The sequence below is a fragment of the Drosophila grimshawi genome, unplaced genomic scaffold (assembly GCF_018153295.1).
Source record: "Drosophila grimshawi isolate 15287-2541.00 unplaced genomic scaffold, ASM1815329v1 contig_131, whole genome shotgun sequence".
NCBI classification, from domain to species: domain Eukaryota; kingdom Metazoa; phylum Arthropoda; class Insecta; order Diptera; family Drosophilidae; genus Drosophila; species Drosophila grimshawi.
In genome coordinates, this window is record NW_025062826.1 from 593421 (window position 1) to 613028 (window position 19608).

The 19608-nt window shown below is 43.1% G+C and overlaps 4 protein-coding genes across 8 annotated transcripts; 3 read left to right on the top strand and 1 right to left on the bottom strand.

The window, feature by feature from the left end:
- Positions 1-2700: 2700 nt before the first annotated feature.
- On the bottom strand, positions 2701-8145 carry LOC6568861. 5 transcript variants are annotated; one of them, XM_032740951.2, is made up of 6 exons: positions 8050-8141; positions 4527-5977; positions 4252-4384; positions 4039-4181; positions 3591-3935; positions 2701-3526 (listed from the first exon to the last, which is right to left on the bottom strand). In XM_032740951.2, exons 1-6 carry the CDS (start codon positions 8073-8075, stop codon positions 2961-2963), a joined length of 2664 nt encoding a protein of 887 aa, XP_032596842.1. In that variant the 5' UTR covers positions 8076-8141; the 3' UTR covers positions 2701-2960. The 5 variants fall into 5 exon arrangements, with proteins under 5 accessions (XP_032596842.1, XP_032596845.1, XP_043070408.1 ...); XM_032740954.2 differs by having other exon boundaries at positions 2709-3526; positions 8113-8145; XM_043214473.1 differs by lacking the exon at positions 8050-8141 and adding an exon at positions 7967-8047 and having other exon boundaries at positions 2709-3526.
- A 409-nt stretch (positions 8146-8554) lies between these two features.
- LOC6568860 lies at positions 8555-9638 on the top strand. Its single transcript, XM_032740959.2, has 4 exons — positions 8555-8581; positions 8645-8825; positions 8889-9159; positions 9214-9638. Coding segments are annotated over exons 1-4 (822 nt in total). The 5' UTR covers positions 8555-8579; the 3' UTR covers positions 9582-9638.
- Positions 9639-9850: 212 nt separating this feature from the next.
- Positions 9851-15210, top strand: LOC6568859 (Fanconi anemia group I protein). Its single transcript, XM_001995349.2, has 13 exons — positions 9851-9999; positions 10073-10527; positions 10588-10823; positions 10888-10997; positions 11064-11517; positions 11574-11662; positions 11721-11830; positions 11894-12168; positions 12237-12571; positions 12638-12981; positions 13049-13380; positions 13438-14200; positions 14259-15210. Exons 1-13 carry the CDS (start codon positions 9895-9897, stop codon positions 14839-14841), a joined length of 4191 nt encoding a protein of 1396 aa, XP_001995385.2. The 5' UTR covers positions 9851-9894; the 3' UTR covers positions 14842-15210.
- A 1401-nt stretch (positions 15211-16611) lies between these two features.
- On the top strand, positions 16612-19052 carry LOC6568858. Its single transcript, XM_001995348.3, has 4 exons — positions 16612-16794; positions 17768-18005; positions 18059-18192; positions 18469-19052. Exons 1-4 carry the CDS (start codon positions 16710-16712, stop codon positions 19023-19025), a joined length of 1014 nt encoding a protein of 337 aa, XP_001995384.1. The 5' UTR covers positions 16612-16709; the 3' UTR covers positions 19026-19052.
- The last annotated feature ends 556 nt before the right edge of the window (positions 19053-19608 follow it).

A 19608-nucleotide genomic window follows, 5' to 3' on the forward strand; every position in this document is an offset into this window, starting at 1 on the left:
CTTCAGCACTTCCACGCCGAGATGGCTCTAGACACTTTTACTGGCGCCATCTTTAGTACACCAGGAAATTGTTAGGAACAGAGCTTTCACACCAAGATGGCACTAAACATATCAGCGCTTTCACGCCTAGATGACACTAAATATTTCTGTTATCGCCATCTTTTGTTCACCAGAATATTTTTAGAAACAGAGTTTTCACGCCTAGATGCCGCTAAATATGTCTGCGCTTTCACACCTAGAAGGCACTCAACATTTCTGCTAGCGCCATCTTTTGTTAACCAGGAAATGTTTAGGAATAGATTTTTCACGCCTAGATGGCACTAAGTACTTATGCCAGCGCCATCTTTTGTTTACTTGGAAATGGGTAGTAACATCGCTTTCACGCCTAGATGGCGCCAGATTCTTCTGCTAGCGTCACCTTTCGATTCTCAATTAGTGCAGACTACGAAACACAATACCTTAAGGGCACCACTAGTATGTGAAACGTGTCCAGCAGAAAGCGCAGTGAGTTTGACATATAGATTTCGACACACAACCAACTAAGAACTGCTGCCAGCTCAGTATATTACACACCACACCGAGATGGAGCAAATACCTGAACAACAAAACACGTGACTATACACAAGCACACAGATTCTTGAAGGTATTCAGCAATTACACTTGCACAAAATATGCACTGAGCTCGATCTGCTTTTTTGAGCGAAAAATGCACCGTGCCATCTATGGGCTGATCGAACAAACTACAAATGCGCATGGGTACTTTTCAAAAATATTAAGATGTGGAGCATAATTACCTATTGTGCATTTCTAGCGAAGTTTTATTTAGCATCAATAGTCTGCAAGTAAGTTGGCAGTTAAGCCAATTCAGAATGTGTAGCCCTGCTTTTGTGGCGCCAGATTTAAATAGTAAAATACATTTAGGTCTTGTTGCATAGATAGATTTTGTACTTTCTTCAGATGCTCAAGCTTAAAATGCTACAAAGAGCATTCAATAAAATCAAAGCTCCCGTCAAATGCAAAGCAGCAGATCGATTGCAGCCCAGATTAGTGAGAGTAATAAAGTATTGAGCCTCATCGGGAGTTTGGCAAGCAGGTTGATCGCAGGAGATGTGCCCAAAGCCCTGCGCCTGCACAGAGAAGAAAAGTGGAGGACAGGGCTCAAAGTCGTAGCCGACACAGGCATCTGTCAGATCATAGCTATAGGAGCCTTGAGGAGCCGTCGACTCACAGGTCTCGTCCTGGCGCAAGGGAAGACTCCCATTGCGGAAGGGCAGCTCGTGACTCCGCGAGAAGCAGACCGCAAAAGTGATCTGACTAATGGGAGTGATTTTCAGATAGCGCATACTCCGCCTGCCTGCCATATAGAGTGCATCTAGGCGATAGAAATTGATGTTACCGAGGCGCGCATATTGCTCGAGGGAATCCGATCCATATTCGCCAATGGCGCCATTCGAGGAACAGCGCGGATTCCAAAGACGACGCGGCACTAAAGTTGGATACTAAAGTTGGACAACATCTGGAGGATGTGGAGTGGGGATACTTACCCTGTCTTATCCTCCTCACAACTGGCAATCCACACTTCTCTGGCGGTTTGCCAATGTTTAGCAGGAGCAAATCCCTGCTCGGCTCCCGCACAAAGTCATGGAATCTCACCAGAGCACCGCCTCCATAGTAGATAATGTGCAGATTGGGTAAACTGTGACGCATGCGATGCATATAGCGGACACAGTAGTCGTAGTCCCGCTCATCCACAAAGGAGGTCGGACTGGGCACAAGCAGAGCCACCAAGGAGCGTCCACCAAGATTCCCTCCAGCTCTCTCCACATCCAGCAGCTCTTCCACTCGACTGCTGAGTGTGTTTAGAATTACTGGTAAGTTTAAGCCAGGTGGATCTGGATAAGGAATATACATATATATATATATATATATATATATGAATAAGTGATATAAAGAGAAGATCGTTGTTTGTTAGAGATCCCATTTTAGATCCACAATAACTTCAAATGCGGATTGTTCAAATTGCTTACGCCAATAATGCGATGTGGCATTCCAGTGTTCATATACATTGACTATATAATCGGTGGTATTGACGATAACTGAAGCATCGGATGCAGCAAAGAGTGTTACTCGGCTCGCATATGGATGTATATTCAAATTCTGTAAAACGTAACTAGCAAAGAAAAGATCAGATTAACACGTATTATCATTATAAATATACTCAGAGCAAAAATCTGTCTGACTTTTAGAAAATCGTCGAAGTCGAAATACTTTTCCCACGTGTATGTACATAGATATATTCTTAATTCTAAGAAATGCAAACCCTGGTTTGTAGAAAGCCACAATCTTCAGATTTAGAAACTTACTTTCTGAATAATAGGTTACAAAAGTTCAGTCTGATTTTTTTCTGAGTGTATAATATTTAGATAGTAAAAACTTACGCCACATAGTCGACGACCCAAAAATATGGCCAACTGGTGTCCACAAAGACAAAGACATCCGTCTTAATGCTCGTCAAATTGGATATATCCGACGAATGCTCGAATGGAAAGTAGTCCATATATTCTATAAAACAGAAAGTTTAATACTGATATTGATACAGATATAGATAAAGATAGATATATATATACATATGTACAATATAAGGTTATTCAATATGGAACCACTTGGGAAGATAGTAGTAAATAATAAGAAACAAAAACATGCAGTTTAGTTCTAGTGGGGAATTTATTTGCAACTTAATTTTCTTCATTTTGCACTGGAACTTACAACTTAAATAAAAAACATTATAATAATAATTTAAGACGACAAATGTGTGTGGAATGTGGTGGAGGGGGTGGGAAGGGGGGATGGTAATTTGAACTCGTCTAAACTGGGACGGCAACTAATACTAATGCACACATCTGTCTCTCTCTCTCTCTCACTCGCTTGCTGTCTCTTTCGCTCACTCTGACTTGGAGAGTTTACTGCAAGGATTGCTGCAGCAGCAGGGCCAGCAGAAGGGTAAAGAAGCTGGCCGTCAAAGCGGAGACACCATTGTAGCAGCCCATATTGACAACGGAGACGACGTAGCGCCACTGATCGGGCGTCTGGCACTCATCCTGGGTGCAGGATGTGGTGCTGGTGGTGCCCGGCTGGACGGACAAATAGAGCGGAGGACACTGGGTGATGGTGTAGTAGCCATTGCAGGCATTGGACAGATCGTACGAGTAACTGTTGCCACTGATCTGCACACAGCTCTGATCCGCTGTGGAGCCACTGTTGGTGCCGGTGGTGCCGCCACCGTTGCCGTTGGCGGTTGAGTTCTGCTGGGGCCACTCGTAGGTGCGCGAGGAGCAGACTGTGAAGCTACCACCGTTCTGGGACTGAATGGTCACCACTCGATTTGCGCCGCTGCCAAAGAAATAGTTGGGCGCTACCCGATAGAAGTTGGCGGTGCCAGGGCGAATATACTGATACATCTGATCCGTGCCCCAGCTATTCGTATACCATGCGGAGCCACAGCGCGGATTGATGATGCGACGAGGTACTGCAAGAGGGGGCAAGGAATATTAGTTGAGCTTAGTTAAGTGGAGTTCATATTTGCCACTCACTAAGCGCGATACGCCTGGCAACTGGACCTGCCGAGGTGGCCACCGTGCTGCCCGTCATCAGAGGGAACAGATCCTTGGCACTATCGCGCACAAAATTGCTGAAGCGCTGAATGCTGCCACCGCCATAGTAGATGAAGCGTAGATCGGGTATCTGCTCGTAGATATACTGCAACTGAGTTGTGACATAGTTGGAGTCGCCATCGTTGACATTCGCCTGATTGGGCATGATCAGAGCCACCAGGGAACGACCGCTAACGGAGGAGTTGGTCTGCTCCTCATTCAACAGAGTCTGGGTAAGATTCTGAATGCTGCGCAACACATTCGGCAGATTGAAGCCCTGTTGCACTGCAAGAAATAGACAACGATTTAGTTTGAGGAAAATCAATTTCAATCGTGAGGAAAAATGTCGAATTTTTTCGCAATTTTAGAAATAGTTAATATAACTTACGCTGCGACTGTATTGTATAATTCCACTGCTGATAAAAGTCGGTGATCAAGTTGGTGGTATTCACAATGATTGAACCATCGTAGGCGGAGAGCATCGTCACCGAGCTGGCATGTGGATGAATATTCAGCTGCTGCAGGATGTAGCTAGAGGGGGAGTGAAGAGACTCAGCCTTAAATGAGATGTTACCCACGGATACCCATTTTAGAAACTCACGCTAGATAGTCCACAATGGTGCTATACTGCCAGGTGGTGTCCATAAAGACGTACAAATTAGTCATGGGCGTAATGATGTCGGATAGATCCTGATTATTGCTGGCCGTGCAGGAGACATCGTTCAAGGATTGCGCTAGGGAAGAAGTGCGAAAAAAGAGATCACAGGTTGAACTTAACTTAAAAGTAGAGCTAGATAAATGATGCACGACTAGACATATCTTAAGCCCAAGTGGTTCCAATACTCTATATATGATATGGGGGATTCTTCTACTTACGGACATAGGTGACCAGTGAGAGGGAGGCTGTATTGGCGAACTCTGCGATGGCGGCTGGCTCAAGGGTGACCTTCAGTTGCATCTCGCGATCGAGGACCTGGGCAAAGGCGCTCGTTTGCAGCTGCATCTGCTGAGAGGGTGCTACATTGGGGAACTGCTGTTGGCGACTGCACGCCTGAATCCCCGAGCTGAGCACACCCGTCGCCGAGTAGTACATGCGCAGCAGCTGGGACAGCTTCAGGCCGGAGGCTTGTGTGCGCCACTGCTGCACATTCATGGCAATGATGAGGCCATCGAGACCACCACGAATCTCTGCATCGGTTGCCTCCAAATTGTTGCGTTGTGACAGGAAATACCAGTGCGGCAGAACGGTATCATTCCAGCCCCCGGTGGCACCAACTGTGGCCACATTATTAACGGAGACGGGCACCTGGACGAGCGTCACCTCGGCCAAATCACCAGCCAGAGTCGCCGCCCAACGATTGTCCACCGACGACGCCGTTGTCTGGGATTGAGTGCGTCCACCACCACCACCAGCACCACGACGTTGTGTGGCCAACTGGAGCAGCGTGTTCAACGGTACATTTTGCTGTTGCAAGCCGGTGGCGACACCTGCAATCAGAGTGCCCGCCGAGACAGTTCCCCAAGGGGTGCGCACAACGCCATCCTCGACGGGACACTGACTAGTGCCGCCCTCATTTCCAGCGTACGCCCAATCGGAGTCGTAGTCAAGAGCCTGTGAGCCCTTCTGCTGCACATAGTTGGCCCTTTTCGGACGAGTGTCACTCAGCCACTCGGCATCCCCGACAAAGTTATTGCCCCTGCTCAGGGCACGTGGCAAGCGCTGAGACCGATACTGTGACAACTGACCACAGACCGTGTTCTCATCTCCACGCTGGCGTGTGTCGAACGTACTGGACAGCATAAAGTGGATCGAACAACGCTCTGTGCTGGTCAACGAACTGTTTGGGAAATTATTCGCATTGCCCGGCAGCAGCCGGGAGAGCAGAATCCGTAACTTGGGAAACTGAAAGCCTGTTGGACTGTACGGGATAACACCCTGAACGGCATTCACGCCTGGTGCCCGCTTAATGCCATCCTGGCGGAATCGGTGCAGGAGTGCAACGGATACGGTTCGTATGTCCACCTGGTAACCAGTCGCCGCATAGCTCTGCTCCACCTTCTCGATCAGTGAGATTAGCGTGTCCATGTTGGCCGGCAGTCGATTGTCACGATTCATAAAGTACGAGGAATTATAGCATTCGATCAGCGATGGCGGTATCTGCAGCTGTGCATTCTCCTGGGCCAGCACCGAACCCGATCCAATGATGCCAAGGATCAGGCCCAGCCACAAGCAGACAGCGGCTGCCTTGAATCCTAATCCTACTCTCTGCATGCCTTGGTCTCCTTCGATGTCGTATTTGATGTGTTTGTCGTTAAATCGATGGCAGCTGATAGTGTGAAAATTTAAAAGATAATTAGTTTTGTGGAAAATATGTCTTTGTGAAATCCTAAAATACCTAATCACAATTAACAAAAAAATCTTCTACAAGAATTCTGCTGTGTATGTAGCATACGTTATGGTCCAGTTTATAGTTGACATTTAGGCAGGTTAGTGTTATGCTGCAAGTCGAATTAGTTACAAAACTCTCGACTTTATCGAACCGGCCATGGCCCAAATAAGAAATACGAAAACTGAATTGAGTCAGCGGCCGCATGGCTTACAGTTTTCCACGGACCCTACTGACACCCCAATAATAGTGATAAGAGAATATCAGAAGAATGGCCATTGTATTCCTCTTATCAACCACAAAACCAACAGCAACAACAACAATTTGTCGTGTTTGATTTACGCTCATGTGCAAACTGTGTTATCCTTATCGCTGTACAAACATTTTGGCTTGGGCTTATAGATGTCTCAATTTTACTACTCCATGTATTTATATAGGTGCACGAATTATTGATCTGGCATCTGATAATTTTCAAGTGAGTCAATTCATTAAATTTTCTATTTGAAAGGCCGTACTTTTTATTGAGTCAGGTGTGGAATCTAGAGAGGGAGTAAAGACAAGTAAAGAGAGAGAGAGAGATAGATAGAGAGAGAGAGAGAGAGAGAGAGAGAGAGAGAGAGAGAGAGAGAGAGAGAGAGATGGTATGATAGATAAAATCTGTGAAAGCAACCAACGAAACACTTGTCTGATATTTGATTTGTGTTTACGAAGTGAAATTTTCAAAGCAATTTTGAAAGTATTAGAAGTTTAATTTAGAAAAAAAATTAATTAATTCATTTTGGATTTTATAAGAAGAAAATAAGAAAAAAATTCTATATGTACCTTACAAAAAATCGACATGCCTACATACAACCAAATAATGTTTATAAATATTGACCATATTATCGAAAATGAGCAAATTGACAAAAAGAAATTGAAAAGTCTTAAGTATATTTTCAGATATATAAATGTATATCAGATATACATATATACACAATTACAGCTTAAGCCTATATATATATGCAAAGTTTCTCTAGAAATCATAGCAGAAAAGCTGCTCGCATGCATAAGGCATTAAATATCATATTGGAAAGTCTTCAGCTTAGAGGTTATTAGAGATATTAGAGGTATGCAAGTTTGCCATAGACACATTGATATAGGTAGGTCACATATAATATAGATATAACTCAGTCACAGATACACAGATACAACTATGAGACGGATACACATCCGCCTAGCGTGAGTCACTTCCTGTCTGTAATACGATTTTTACAACTCTTTGCGAACTTTCTTTATAGCCATCAATGTAAGCGACTTATAAGCACATTCTGAACACTTCTTATATACCAGGGAAACTGATGTCATCAATTTTGGCGCACACTCATGTACTTATCAATATTGGAGGTATATACTTGTTATATATGTATATATATATATATCTATATATACTATAAGCAGACGATGAGTCAAATCGCCTTCATATGCCTTTTATACGCATTGAATTTAGATCGGTTATCAGCTATTATCAGGTATATCAGTAAGGAATTTGTTGGTAACAGATTGGCAACCAAAACTACCCACAAACTAGCAAAAAATAACTATTGCTTTACTGACTAACTGACAGAGAGGCGCGTGAGTGAGTCAGTTGTTAAATTCTTAGCATAATGTTGGCTATTCATAAACATATATAGCATACAGTTTGTATATATTTTTTTTTCGTTGCTCTCTTCATTTCGCTGCGATAAGATAACATTATAATTGTTTAAGCACAGTTAGTTGTGAATCTTTTAAACACTCTTTTGAATTGGGGCGTTTTCCGTCTTGTGTAGACTTATTTTGTAGACCTACTTTTAATTGTTATACAATTTACAGTATCTACTTTAAGTTGATTTCATTAGGATGCACAATTTTTGAGTCACTGCAAATATTTTATGGCCTCACGTTAATTACAATCTATTCCAACACATTTATTTTCAGTTAGGTTTTACAGTATTTTCAGAATTTTCACAACCGTTAGTTATTTTCCGCTTTACCTTGTTCCACCTGCTAAACTATTCATACTGATTCTTTTGTTTTTGGGCCCGCAGGTGCCTCACCTATTTGGCCGAGCAGCGACGAGTGTTGTAATCTCAGTCACAGTGCTTATCAGTAATCTCCATCCACACATATATTTATATATACAGATAAGATATGGCACTTTCGGATCTGGGTGAATAATACAAGACGCAGCAGCGAACGTTGTGCAAATTAATACTTCTGCTACTTGCCAAAGTCTACACGCATGAGGCGAGTTAATACAACTATAGTATTACGTGTAAGAGATAGAGAAATTCTTAATTTTAAGTTAAATTAATAATGGCGATAATTAAATATTGAGTAGCTCAAAATACAGGGAATTTCCCTTGAAGGGAATTTTTAAAATTTCGCGCCCACTATCGTCAGGGCTGCACGACTTGCTACCCAAAAAAAATATCGATATGCCACAAACGTACGCACGACCCAATCAGATACCAAACTTAAAGAAGAAGCAGAAGCAAAAAATAATCAATAAATAGCGAGCGAAATGTAAATAGAAAATTGCATTAAATATTTTCAACAAAATATAAAACAAAGCAATGGATATTGCAGGGGCAAACACAGGACGGCGCAACAGGATGCGATATTCGTGGCCTTCATGGAGCGACATCCGATAATAGCGAAGAACTACTATAAAGGTGACAAGTTGGCCTGCGAAGCAGCCTGGCAAAGATTAAGCAGGGAATTAAATAGCGTCGGACCGCCAGTAAAAGAAGCCGCCGAATGGAAGCGTGTAAGTTAACCAACACTTAAACAATAAAACCCTAATATGTTAGCCTTTGTGGAAATTTCATAGGTGTGGAAGGATTGGAAGAGTTGCATACGCAAGAAGATAGCCAACAACCGACTGGAACCGAATGCAACTGGAAAGAATTCCCTGTACCAGGACACCTTGACTCCCCTCGAAGATGCTGTGGCCACCATCACCGATCTGTATGAGATGGCAGATGTGATGGTTGAGTCACAGCCAAAGCAAAAAGTCCGCAATGGAACGAACACAAATACACAAATGAGATTGCAGCAAATAAAAACAGATCGAGACGAAGATGTGTCCGATAATAATAATGGTAATACTTTCAATGCGATAATCGATATCTCTGATTAACATGCGATTTCTTTAGAGGATGACGATGAGCAGGAAGAGGAGGAGGATGACGCTTCGGCTGAATCGATCTGCGTGAGAAATGTCGGTGTTAAAGTCGAGCAGCAAATTCAAAATCAGCCGACCACGGGAAAAAAAAGGAAATTGGACAGCGATCATCTCAATTGTGGGGGAGCGGCGAGCACAGTGCTCCTGGACATTGCCAAAGAGTTGCGGGATCTAAACAGACAGACTCGAGTGAATGCCCAGCGCACAGAGGCTAATACGGAGGCGCTACTAGCGATGGGCACGCAGATATCTGATCTTATGCAACAACAACTCAAGGAGCGAAAGCGACTCAATGCCATCATGGAGAAGTTTGTGCTCAAAATGGAAACTACCGACTAGAATAGATTAGTTAGTTTAATATAAGCTTAAGTTTATACATATATAAAGGATAATCGTTTATCACAAAATATATTTTGAATTGTATTTTAAACGTTGTACATCAAATTTTATCGAAACATCAATATGTTTAAGCATCGATACTTCGACTGCCAAACACGATCGATTAATTGGTGAAGACAAACGGTAGTGAACTGCCGTAATCTCATCACTAACTACTCAGATACCATCACTAGCTGCAAAACAGCGCGAAATGTGGAGGAGGCATTTTTTAATTTAAATAAAAATAAGTTTTTAAGCGAATTTATAAACTGAAATGAACAATATGTCGGCCACTTTAGACGTGCGAGTATGCAAGCTGGGCGAGAAGAATCAAATCGAGAGACTGCGCGAACTCATCAAAAAGACCAGCCTCAAGGAAGTAAGTTGGTCTCCCAATTTAATTTTAGAATAAAAAAAAAAAACAAACACTAAATGCTGGCATTATTTTGCAGCTAACAGCAATCCTTAGCGGCAAGTTGGCGCGAAAGGATTTCATTAATTTCTGGAACTATCTGTTGCTCGGCTGCGACGGGAATAAAGTCGAGATGCAGGAGAAGCGTTTTGCCTGCGTGCGTTGTTTATTGGAAGGCTTGCGATCTGTGGAGATTAGCTACAAGCTGAGTATTGATTTGATTACCCGGCTGTGCCATGATTTGTCCAGCTACACGCCGGAACAATTGAATTGGATCGTTGAGCACTGCATTGATGATTTGCGGGCGGGCGATGCCAAGTGTATCGCCTGGAAGGATCTGTTGCCAGAGACACTGCTCGTTTTGGCCATTCGACCACGTCTCATCATCAATGGGATTGCGATGAGTGGGCCGGAGTTGAGGGACACCACTGTGCGCAATCTGAGTACCATGCGCTGGCCAACAACCATACTGACACCCATTGCGAATATGTTCAGGTGGGTAAAAAATTTGGCCTACTTTGAAAGCTAAGATTATTCTTTACTTTGCTTTTGCAGCACTCTCAAACTAAGCGTTGGGGAGCGCTTAACGGTGCTGAACAAGTTTGCTGGCGCTCTCCAGGAACTGTCACCTATGGAGCTGCCTGTGTTGTGCTATCAGCTCTTCTCCATGTGCACGAATGCAGCTCAACTGATTATTCCACTAATGGCGCTGGAAAAGTATTTTCATCGCCACTACTACAAACGTCTGTTCTCCGATATGTGCAGCAATTCTACAGATTTTGATAGTATCGGTTCGTGATTAACAATCGAAAATAATCTCAAATTGCTTTTTTAATCAGCTTGTTACATCAATAGATGCCTATTCGGACAAGGAGCTGCGCGAGGCGGAGGAGACAGTGCTGCATCATTTGAATTACTGCACCATGTATCTGCTGAGTGAGCAGCATGTGGCCATTATGCTAAGGGTGGGGGAGTCACATATATATCTATATCTATAGCCTAGGTCACTTTTAACTTCCGTCTCCTTGCAGAACTTTCTCCATATGCCCGATGTCATACTAACGCCATTTATGCTCAGCGCTATCATCTCGATGACTTCTGTGAATCGTGATCCGGAATCGGCGAGGTTTTCCAGCTGTATTCTGTTGCCATATCTGCGTAACGTTATCAATCATAACGAGGAGGAGCAAACGATGGCCGAATACTCGGTGTGGTGTCGCGATACTCTGCACCGCAAGCATGTAGATATGTTGCAGGTATTCACCGTGCTCATCGATCAGAACAAGGATGGCAGGGATGTGGTTACCCCAGGTCTAGTTAACTTGGCCTTTACGCTGCTCAAGGCGCACAATGCACCCAAACTGAATACGTTGGCCATCACATTTTTGATCAAATTCATACGACGACGTTTCATGTTCGGACAGGGCATCATTAAGCGCATTGCCGAGTGGATGGTCGTCGATCAGGGGCAGAATCAGTTCTCGGGTAACTGGCATATTTATAATCAATTCTCTTGTTAACTGTTGATTGACCTTTAACAGACTGCCTCACAATGCTGAGTGTGGCGGATACTTATACCGTATCCGAATGCCTGGAAACGATCACAACGGTTATGGAGGACTTTCTATGGGTAAGTCATTTAGTTCCCCTTGCTTGAAGATGCTTATTATATCAGTTTTATATTTCAGCTGCCTGGCGATCAATCCATGCGCATGATGAACTTCATTTTGCCACTGCTGAAGCTCTCCAATCGCGTGCGAGATGCTTTAATCGAAGTGCTGCGTAAGGCGATGACCAAGTTAGTCCTACTTCCATCCATTTAAACTCTTTCTATATATTAATTGTTTTTTGCTTCTCTTAGGGACTATCGCACACGTCGCATGGCCATCTTTGGCTATTGCATGATCCTCAAGCAGCTCAACAACAGTAACTCGGCACGTCAGTCGCAGCATAAGGCTAGCAGTTTCTGTACGCAGCAGAGCATCTCTGGCTACTCGATGATGACGCAGAGCTCCTTTGGCATGCACAGCAGCATCAATCCACAGCGCAATTTCGATATGCTTACGCTGGAAATTATTGGCATATTGCGCAGCTGTTTTGAACAGCAATTGGGCATCAGACGCACACTCTACGAGAGTCAGTTATAGTTAATAGCTATTATTGTTATAAATTATATATTAAGGTCAATTTCTTCCTTCGCACAGATCTTCAGCGTGCTGTTGAATTGAATGCTAAACTGGTGCCGCATGTTTTGCAGTTTGTCGACTTTCATTTTCGTGGCTTCTTCGATACGCCATTTGTGGATGAGGCTGGCGATGATTTGGATACACAATTTGGCATAAATTATGATCGGCTCGTTAGCGTCAAGGATGAGCAGCTGGAACTGAAGGACAATTTGGGCTGCTTGGTGCAGTTTGTGTCGCATTGCTTGGCGATCTTTGAACGTGCACCTACGGGCTGCGATGTGCATGAAATGCAACGATTGCTCACGTTCTGCACTCAACGTATGGTGGCCAACAGATTGCCACTGGAGGATATGGTGAGTAGTCAACGATAAACCGCTAGCTTTATATCTGTACTGATTACGGCCTTGCTCACTGCTCAGGCTCCGCCAGCTACTCCAGTGAAGTGTGCACGCATTCAGCAGCAGTTAAATCTCATCGAGGGACTCATTTCACATGCGCTGCTCAGCTCCAAGCCGGACAACTATGCTTTGCATCCAGTGTTGTCGCTTTTTAAGGTGCATCAGAAACTGCTTAACGATCTGCATGGCTTGGCAGCCGCCACCTCAAAGAAATCGAAAAAGAGCTCCAAGCATCACTCACTCAGCGATAGCAATGCAACTGCTAATCTCAGCGTGAATACGGTTAAACTAAAGCAAATATGCACACAACCGGAGAATATTTGGGATCTGGCTATAATCGAGAAGCTGCTCCATTTACTGCACGAGTGGGTGGCATTAAAAAAACATACTATAACCCAATTATTAATCGCATTTTTCGCACTCTTTTTGCAGTGATCATATACCCTTTGCGAGTGTAGCGAGCACAGCTTCGCTCCGGAGCTATAGGCCCCTGGTGCGTTATGTCTTCGAGATTGCTGCTCAGAAAGTACAGTGTATACGCGAGGAGCCGGACTATAAACAGCTCTCCTACAGCAAGCGCACACTGAAGCTGCTGACAGACATCTCCAAGGTGATCTACGAGCGTTGCATTCGTCGTCTGCCCAAGCTGTGGCGGGACTTTGATCTGGAGAGCGCCGTCCTGGCAGCCAAGTGCTTCATGCAATGCACTCGAACAGCGCACGTGACATACAGCAAGCGTTTCAAGGAGTTTGTTAAGGATTTCGGTAAGTTATATTATTAATTTAAGCAGATGCTCCTCTTCATTAAGATGCCTTCAACAGATATGTCTGTTATAAATAGAGAGAAGGAAGTCAGCTATGTGTTGCAGGATGTGCTGATCAAGTATATGAAGGAGGATATTGGTAACGATGAGGCTGCAACTCAAGCACTGCTCAGCTCTGATAAAAACGGAGCCAAGCTGCCTGTTTATTTGCTGGAGGCACTGGAGTTGTTCTACGATCACATTGGGTATGGCGAACGTCCTGCAATTGATTCCTACACTTGGCTGCTTGAATTCTGTCAGACGTATGAGTTGCCCAATCCCGAAATGGGTTTGGTGCATCGCATGCTGTTCACGCAACGCCAGAAGACGCATTCGGGTCCGTTCTTTGATGGCGTTGCCAGGCAGTTGGGTCAAGTGCTCGGCTGGCAGAATGATGACAGAGTAATCAAACATTCTAATTTGAGGTTAAAGTCGCTGAATATGAATACGACAGCGAGTTGCTTGCAGTATTTATATGCAGCAGTCCAGAAGCAGCTGGAAGATGTTGAATATTTTGTGATCAAAGCCAACAATTTGAATTACAAATGTAATATTGTGCCTGAATCGGATCGAGTGTATTGGCGTGGCCATCTGGAGGCGTTGGAGGGCTCGATCTGCACGCAGCTAATTCTGATAACACGTACCTTGGTGGAGATAACAAACGTGTGCATTCCACTGGGAAGCCATATGGATGGTCTAATGAAGCTACTGATACAACATTATACGTGCCTCAAGAATCTAACCAGACACTATTTTGGCGCCAGCGCAAACAAGAGCCTCAAGTGAGTAAAGATGAACTCTCATAGACTGTATTCATTGGATGTTACTTTTGTCCTGCAGGTTTGAGCAATTGCTGCGCAATGTGGGTAAATCGCTGCCTGCGAATATTTATCAGCTAATCTCGTATGTGGAGTATAATATACTCGATGAGGAGCCTGCGGGGAAACGCACACCGCAAGCGGAACGCGACAAAGTGTTGCGTGAGACGCGTCTCATTCCTAAAGTGATACTGGGCATTGAGAACTTCAACAAGCACATCATATTGCTGTCCAAGAAATTCAAATCCTATGATCGTTTGTCCGATCATTTGCACTTTGGCGCTGTGCGTGATTTTAATATACAATCAGGTGATTTGAGAGCTGTAATTGAGCAAACTTATTCGGATAGCTGCCAGAGTGAGGTGTCCGAGAGCAATTTGGAAGAACCCGATGAAAAGGAGGAGGAGCAGAGGACAGCGGAGGTGCCTGTGACCGATGCGGAGGACGAGCAAGAGCAGGAACAGAAAGAAGAATCCTCGCCACCCAATAAGCAACCGGAAACCTCCACTCGCGAAGCTCAACGACGACGTCGCGTTGCCAGTAACGATGTGTCGGAGGAGTCGTCACGGCCGAAACGTAGGCGTGGTGGATCCACCAAGAAATAAGAGCGTCAATCATGGTTACGTGGATGAGCTAACTTATGTGCTCGGTGCAGGGAGGAGGGCAGGCGAACAAGAGCGTGCCTCTGCATCACATCATCAACAGCAACAACGGCAACGGTCTCCATTTAAGTTTTTAACTTGTGTTTTTTATGTACTTTCGGCGCAAATTTGATGCCCGCACGCAATAGAGCAACTGCCTATCCCCTCCCACCCACGCCAATCCCCATCCCAACATCATTTTATTGCACTTGAAAACTTAATTAGGCCAAAATGCGGTGTGAACGCCTATGTTTTTCTCGTTCTGTATTTGTATCAACGTATTTCTCTCCAGCTGTGCGAGATTTTTATTACATGCATCAAATGTAATTTGTTACCCAAAAATTTGATGTGTTTCTATCTTCTTGAAAATGGCATAAATAAAAGAAAACTTCTATGTTGGGGCATGCGGGTGGGGGGATGTAATTTTTGGGGGTTGCAACTGCTGCTCGTGATGGCCTGAAAACTGTTTTTCTTTTTGATTTTTTATTTTTGCTTTTCGACCATCATTTAAATGCGTGACAGGTTTTATGGTCAGGTAAGTTTTGAGTTTTATCTCGTATCAAAGTCAAAGCTAACGTATTATTTATTTATAATGTATTTAGCTTATAGTAAAGGGCCAATCCACTATGTATAGGGAAGTGTATTTCTACTACTTGTTGGATTAGTTTTGCAGCACGCCTCAAACGTTCCCCATTCGCGTTCTGTATCCCTGTTATATGTGTGGCAAGAGGCAACTCGAGCGTGCATGGGTGTCAAGGGTCAGCGCGCTTCAGTGCAGCGCCAAGAGGCGAGAGGGGTTGTCTGTGTCTGTATTTAACTATTTTTGTGGTTGCTGTTGCAATTGTTTCACTGATTTTGCCTCCTGCAGGCGCTTCACTCATCCATTTGAGCATAAATGTTGCCTTTTGTCATTGACTGGCTTTGTTCTTTATCATTTTTATTATTTCGGTTTGAATAGATGCATTTGGAAAGTGGGTACATTTTCTATTGCAGTTGTGCATTCATTGATTTTGGTATGAATTTGTTCATGTCTAATTTCATTCTAATTGCATTCAGCTTAGTTATTCGACTTTTAATTGATTCGGTTTTGGTTTGGTAAAAAATAGCACTCTGATATTTTTTCGCATACTCCTGTCATTTTTATAACAACCAACTCATCCCCTCACTACATTATTTCTGTATTTGCTTCGTTAGCAAAGCTCTCCACATTTACATGGAAAACCATAATTTTGTTGTTTTTCTTTTCCGATTTTTCTTGCCATTGTATATTGTGTTCTTGCCCATCTAGTTTTGTGACATTCTCGTGCATTTTTAACAAGCTTAGTGCCATGGCAAGTGTTTGATTTTCAATTTCCCCCCGGCCTGTGGTGGTTGGTGTGTAAATTTATTATTCTAATTTCCGCAGTTGATTTGCTTAGATTTATTTTTGTGGATGCAAATGTTACAGGCGCGATCTGAGCATTTTGTTATTAATTCACTTTAAACAACATAAATTTAACTTTACATGCAAGCAAGCTCACGTGCCCCAGGGACAAGCTAGGCCGAGTAGTGAGTCAAATTTCCAATAGATACACAGATACAAAATGTATGTACGAGCGCGTTTTGCTTCTTTTTTTTTGTCGTCGAGCTTTGAATCGTGATTTGCGAGCTGTGAGCTATTCTACGAGTTTGTCGTCGTTTAATTTAATCAAAAGCCAAGCGTGCAACTTGACGAATCTTTAGTCGATCACACGAGCGCAACGACAACGGTTCACTTTCGGTTTCTCCACGGCGTAGATCGGTCTCATTCACATTTCTCTCGCAAACACTCCTTGAGCTTAATTCATCTCAAGATGATCACTGATCGGGGCTCTAGTTTGTTATTGCTGTTTCTTGTGCAGTTGTTGGCTTTGTGCCACTGGAGCAGCGCCAAGTTGCGTGAGTATTTACAAAGGGGAACATGAGACAAAAGCGGATTGTCGGAAAGCCCCACCTACAATCTAAAGGTTGAATGTGTCAGCAGTCAGTCAGACAGCAATTAACCAATCTGTTTAAAGTGTGCTCTGCAAGGCTTGCATTCAAACATAAAACTAACGATTTTTGCCAGCTAAACCAAAGAACAATTTTTAGTTCAAGTAATTATCTCATATAAGCATTTAAAAAATCGTTTGATGAGTAAAATCATAGTTAACGATTACTGATCGTCAAGGAATTATCAAATACTTGGGATCGTTTTAATGTAAAGAGTATTAAGTAATAATAAACGGAGCAGTCCCAACTGCTAGCTTTGGGATAGAATTGTAGCTTGATTTTCGGCTTAGAAATCTGGGCTTACAGATTTAAATGCAGTATTAATCTAGACACTAAACCTTTGTATAAAAACCCTTGCTTTTGAAAATCTGTTAAGTTTTGGATAAGTTATAACGCTGACAAGAATTTTACGAACATACCTAAATATGTATTAAGTGATGATTCAAATGAATTCAGTTTGACTGCGGAAGTACTTTTTTTCGCAACAAAAAAAATGTTTAACCTTAGTCTTACGGCTAGACATGCTATCCATAGTAAACCAAAGTCGACCTCTTATGCTGCTGCTGTCACAAAAGGGGGCCACTGACCTGCGCCCAGTCAAAACAACGATTGTTGCAACAACAACTATAAACCGTCAATTGCAGCTGTTGTGCATATTAATTATGCTCGTCGTGACGATGAAGGCCGCAGTCACAAAAAATATGTAAGCCCCACACACAAAATATTAATCAGAGTGAACGTTTCGTAGAATTGCAAAGGCAGCAGAAAATTGGTCTGACTTGAAGGTGGCACGTTCTTGATTCAAGTTCAAATGCAGAGGGCTGAACCCAAATTGGGAATTATGTAAATAAATAGATTTCCTTTTGATTTCTCTTCTCAGCATCCAGCATAACACCCTGTGCTCGCAACGATCCTCAACTGGAGCGTTGCATCATCAATGCCGTCTATCAACTGCGTCCTCTCCTGGTCCATGGCAATCTGGGCGATGGATTTCGAACTCCTCCACTGGAGCCACTGCAGCTGGACAACATTGAGCTAGGAGGCGGCAGTCAGTTTCAGGCAACATTCGCTGAGTTAGAGGCATCGGGTGGCAGTAATTTCATCATCGATCGAATAATGTAAGAAGCACGGATTATACTTAAGAAATGACTGCATTAAGTCCTGATTCTAGTGCCAAGCCTGAGGATATCTCGTATGATTTGTGGATAACTCTACCTCGCATTGACTTCAAGGGAAAGTATTCCATGCGACTCAATTTGTTGGTGCTGGATATTAAGGGCAAGGGCAACATGCGTGGCTATTGCGGTGAGTATTAAAGAGAAAAAATCGACCTGAATTTCAAGATGTTTTTTTGTAAAATTGGTAACAGCTAAACTCTAATATAGCATTTGAGAAAGCGAATTTCAATTCAATTTTCTGAATTTCAGAAAGGATTTTTGTCGATTTAGGGATTATTTCTAAATACAGGAGAAACTTTCTCTTTTTAGGGCAATTTTTTAAATTTCAATGCGATTTTCTTCTGAGTATTACTTAACATCCAAGCTAAGTCCATGATTGAAAGCCTAATTGAATTCTTTCCAGACAATGCCAAGGCTGCTGTCAAGATGCGCGGCACACGCTATCTGCGCAATGGACTGGAGTATGTCAAATTCACCAAGATGACGATGAGAATTCAGTTTAGGGATTTCAAACTGCGATTGGACAATCTCTTCAACGGGGATGGCATATTGGGCGATGTGGGCAATACACTCATCAATGACAATCAGGATCTGTACTTGAATGAGATTGTGCCAGGATTGGAGCGTGGATTGTCCAAGAAGTTTCTGGATGTGGCCAATGAGATTTTGGCAACGGCCACCTTTGATGAAATGTTTCCACCCGGTCGCACTGTGGTCAATCCTATTCATTTTCCCAATCCGGCAGCACCAGCTGTGCCCGGACCATCCATATTTGAGCCAAATTTTGCCTCACGTAATCCTGTGGGCGGCATTTTGGATCAGCTGCCACCCAGAAATAACAATCACAATCAAAATCGCAGGCCCAAACAACCGACGAACAACCATCCGGGAGGTGGTATTTTTGGCGAGATAACTCCAGGCGGAGGCATCATTGATCCCAGACTGAATCTGGACAGATAGAATTTGTATATTTGTTTGTTTCTTGTATTTGATGTATTTTTCGATTAAATAAAGTTATTTGTTTCTTTTTAAAATATGAAGTAATAAGGGGAGACTTATAAAATAAACTCTTTTTTAAAAAGGATCACAAATTTTTGTTAAAGCCGATTGAATACTTTGAATGGAAATTTTTCTTATAGTAAGGTTAAATTATTAACATCTAAAATATATTATATATATTTTTTTAAATTTCTTGCCTTTTTGCCAGGTCACATGATTATGTGGGGATTCTGAATCTCTTGACTGGTTTAGTAACAGTTAAAACCTATCTGGAAGGTCTTCAAGTTATAGCTATGGCTCTTAGACACCTGACGCTGACTTTGGGGCACAGTTGCCAGTCTCTTACCCAAGCGCTAATTTGGCTAAGAGCGCTTAATGTCTTACTCCATTTGCTTGTCGTTGGCTCAGAGAGTGAGATAGAGAAACGGAGAGAGAGAGAGAGAGAGAGAGGAAGAGAGGAGAAAGCTTGTGCAAACTTTTTAATCCACCGCAAAGCTGGAACAGTTTTGCATATTAAGCGCAAAGTTTGCGACTCTACAACACC

Bases quoted from the DNA above. Each gene is read 5' to 3' on its own strand.
- LOC6568861 (XM_032740951.2), bottom strand. From the start codon at position 8,075: ATGAATAGTTTAGCAGGTGGAACAAG. The intron at 4,385-4,526 runs GTAAGTAGAAGA...CTTCTTCCCTAG, and splicing joins CTCACTGGTCACCTATGTCC to CGCAATCCTTGAACGATGTC. The intron at 4,182-4,251 runs GTGAGTTTCTAA...CTCCCCCTCTAG, and splicing joins ACCATTGTGGACTATCTAGC to CTACATCCTGCAGCAGCTGA.
- LOC6568860 (XM_032740959.2), top strand. The intron at 8,826-8,888 runs GTAAGTTAACCA...GAAATTTCATAG, and splicing joins AAGCCGCCGAATGGAAGCGT to GTGTGGAAGGATTGGAAGAG. The intron at 9,160-9,213 runs GTAATACTTTCA...CGATTTCTTTAG, and splicing joins TGTGTCCGATAATAATAATG to AGGATGACGATGAGCAGGAA.
- LOC6568859 (XM_001995349.2), top strand. From the start codon at position 9,895: ATGAACAATATGTCGGCCACTTTAGACGTGCGAGTATGCAAGCTGGGC. The intron at 10,998-11,063 runs GTGGGGGAGTCA...GTCTCCTTGCAG, and splicing joins ATGTGGCCATTATGCTAAGG to AACTTTCTCCATATGCCCGA. The intron at 11,831-11,893 runs GTTAGTCCTACT...TGCTTCTCTTAG, and splicing joins CTGCGTAAGGCGATGACCAA to GGACTATCGCACACGTCGCA.
- LOC6568858 (XM_001995348.3), top strand. From the start codon at position 16,710: ATGATCACTGATCGGGGCTCTAGTTTGTTATTGCTGTTTCTTGTGCAG. The intron at 16,795-17,767 runs GTGAGTATTTAC...TTCTCTTCTCAG, and splicing joins CTGGAGCAGCGCCAAGTTGC to CATCCAGCATAACACCCTGT. The intron at 18,193-18,468 runs GTGAGTATTAAA...AATTCTTTCCAG, and splicing joins CAACATGCGTGGCTATTGCG to ACAATGCCAAGGCTGCTGTC.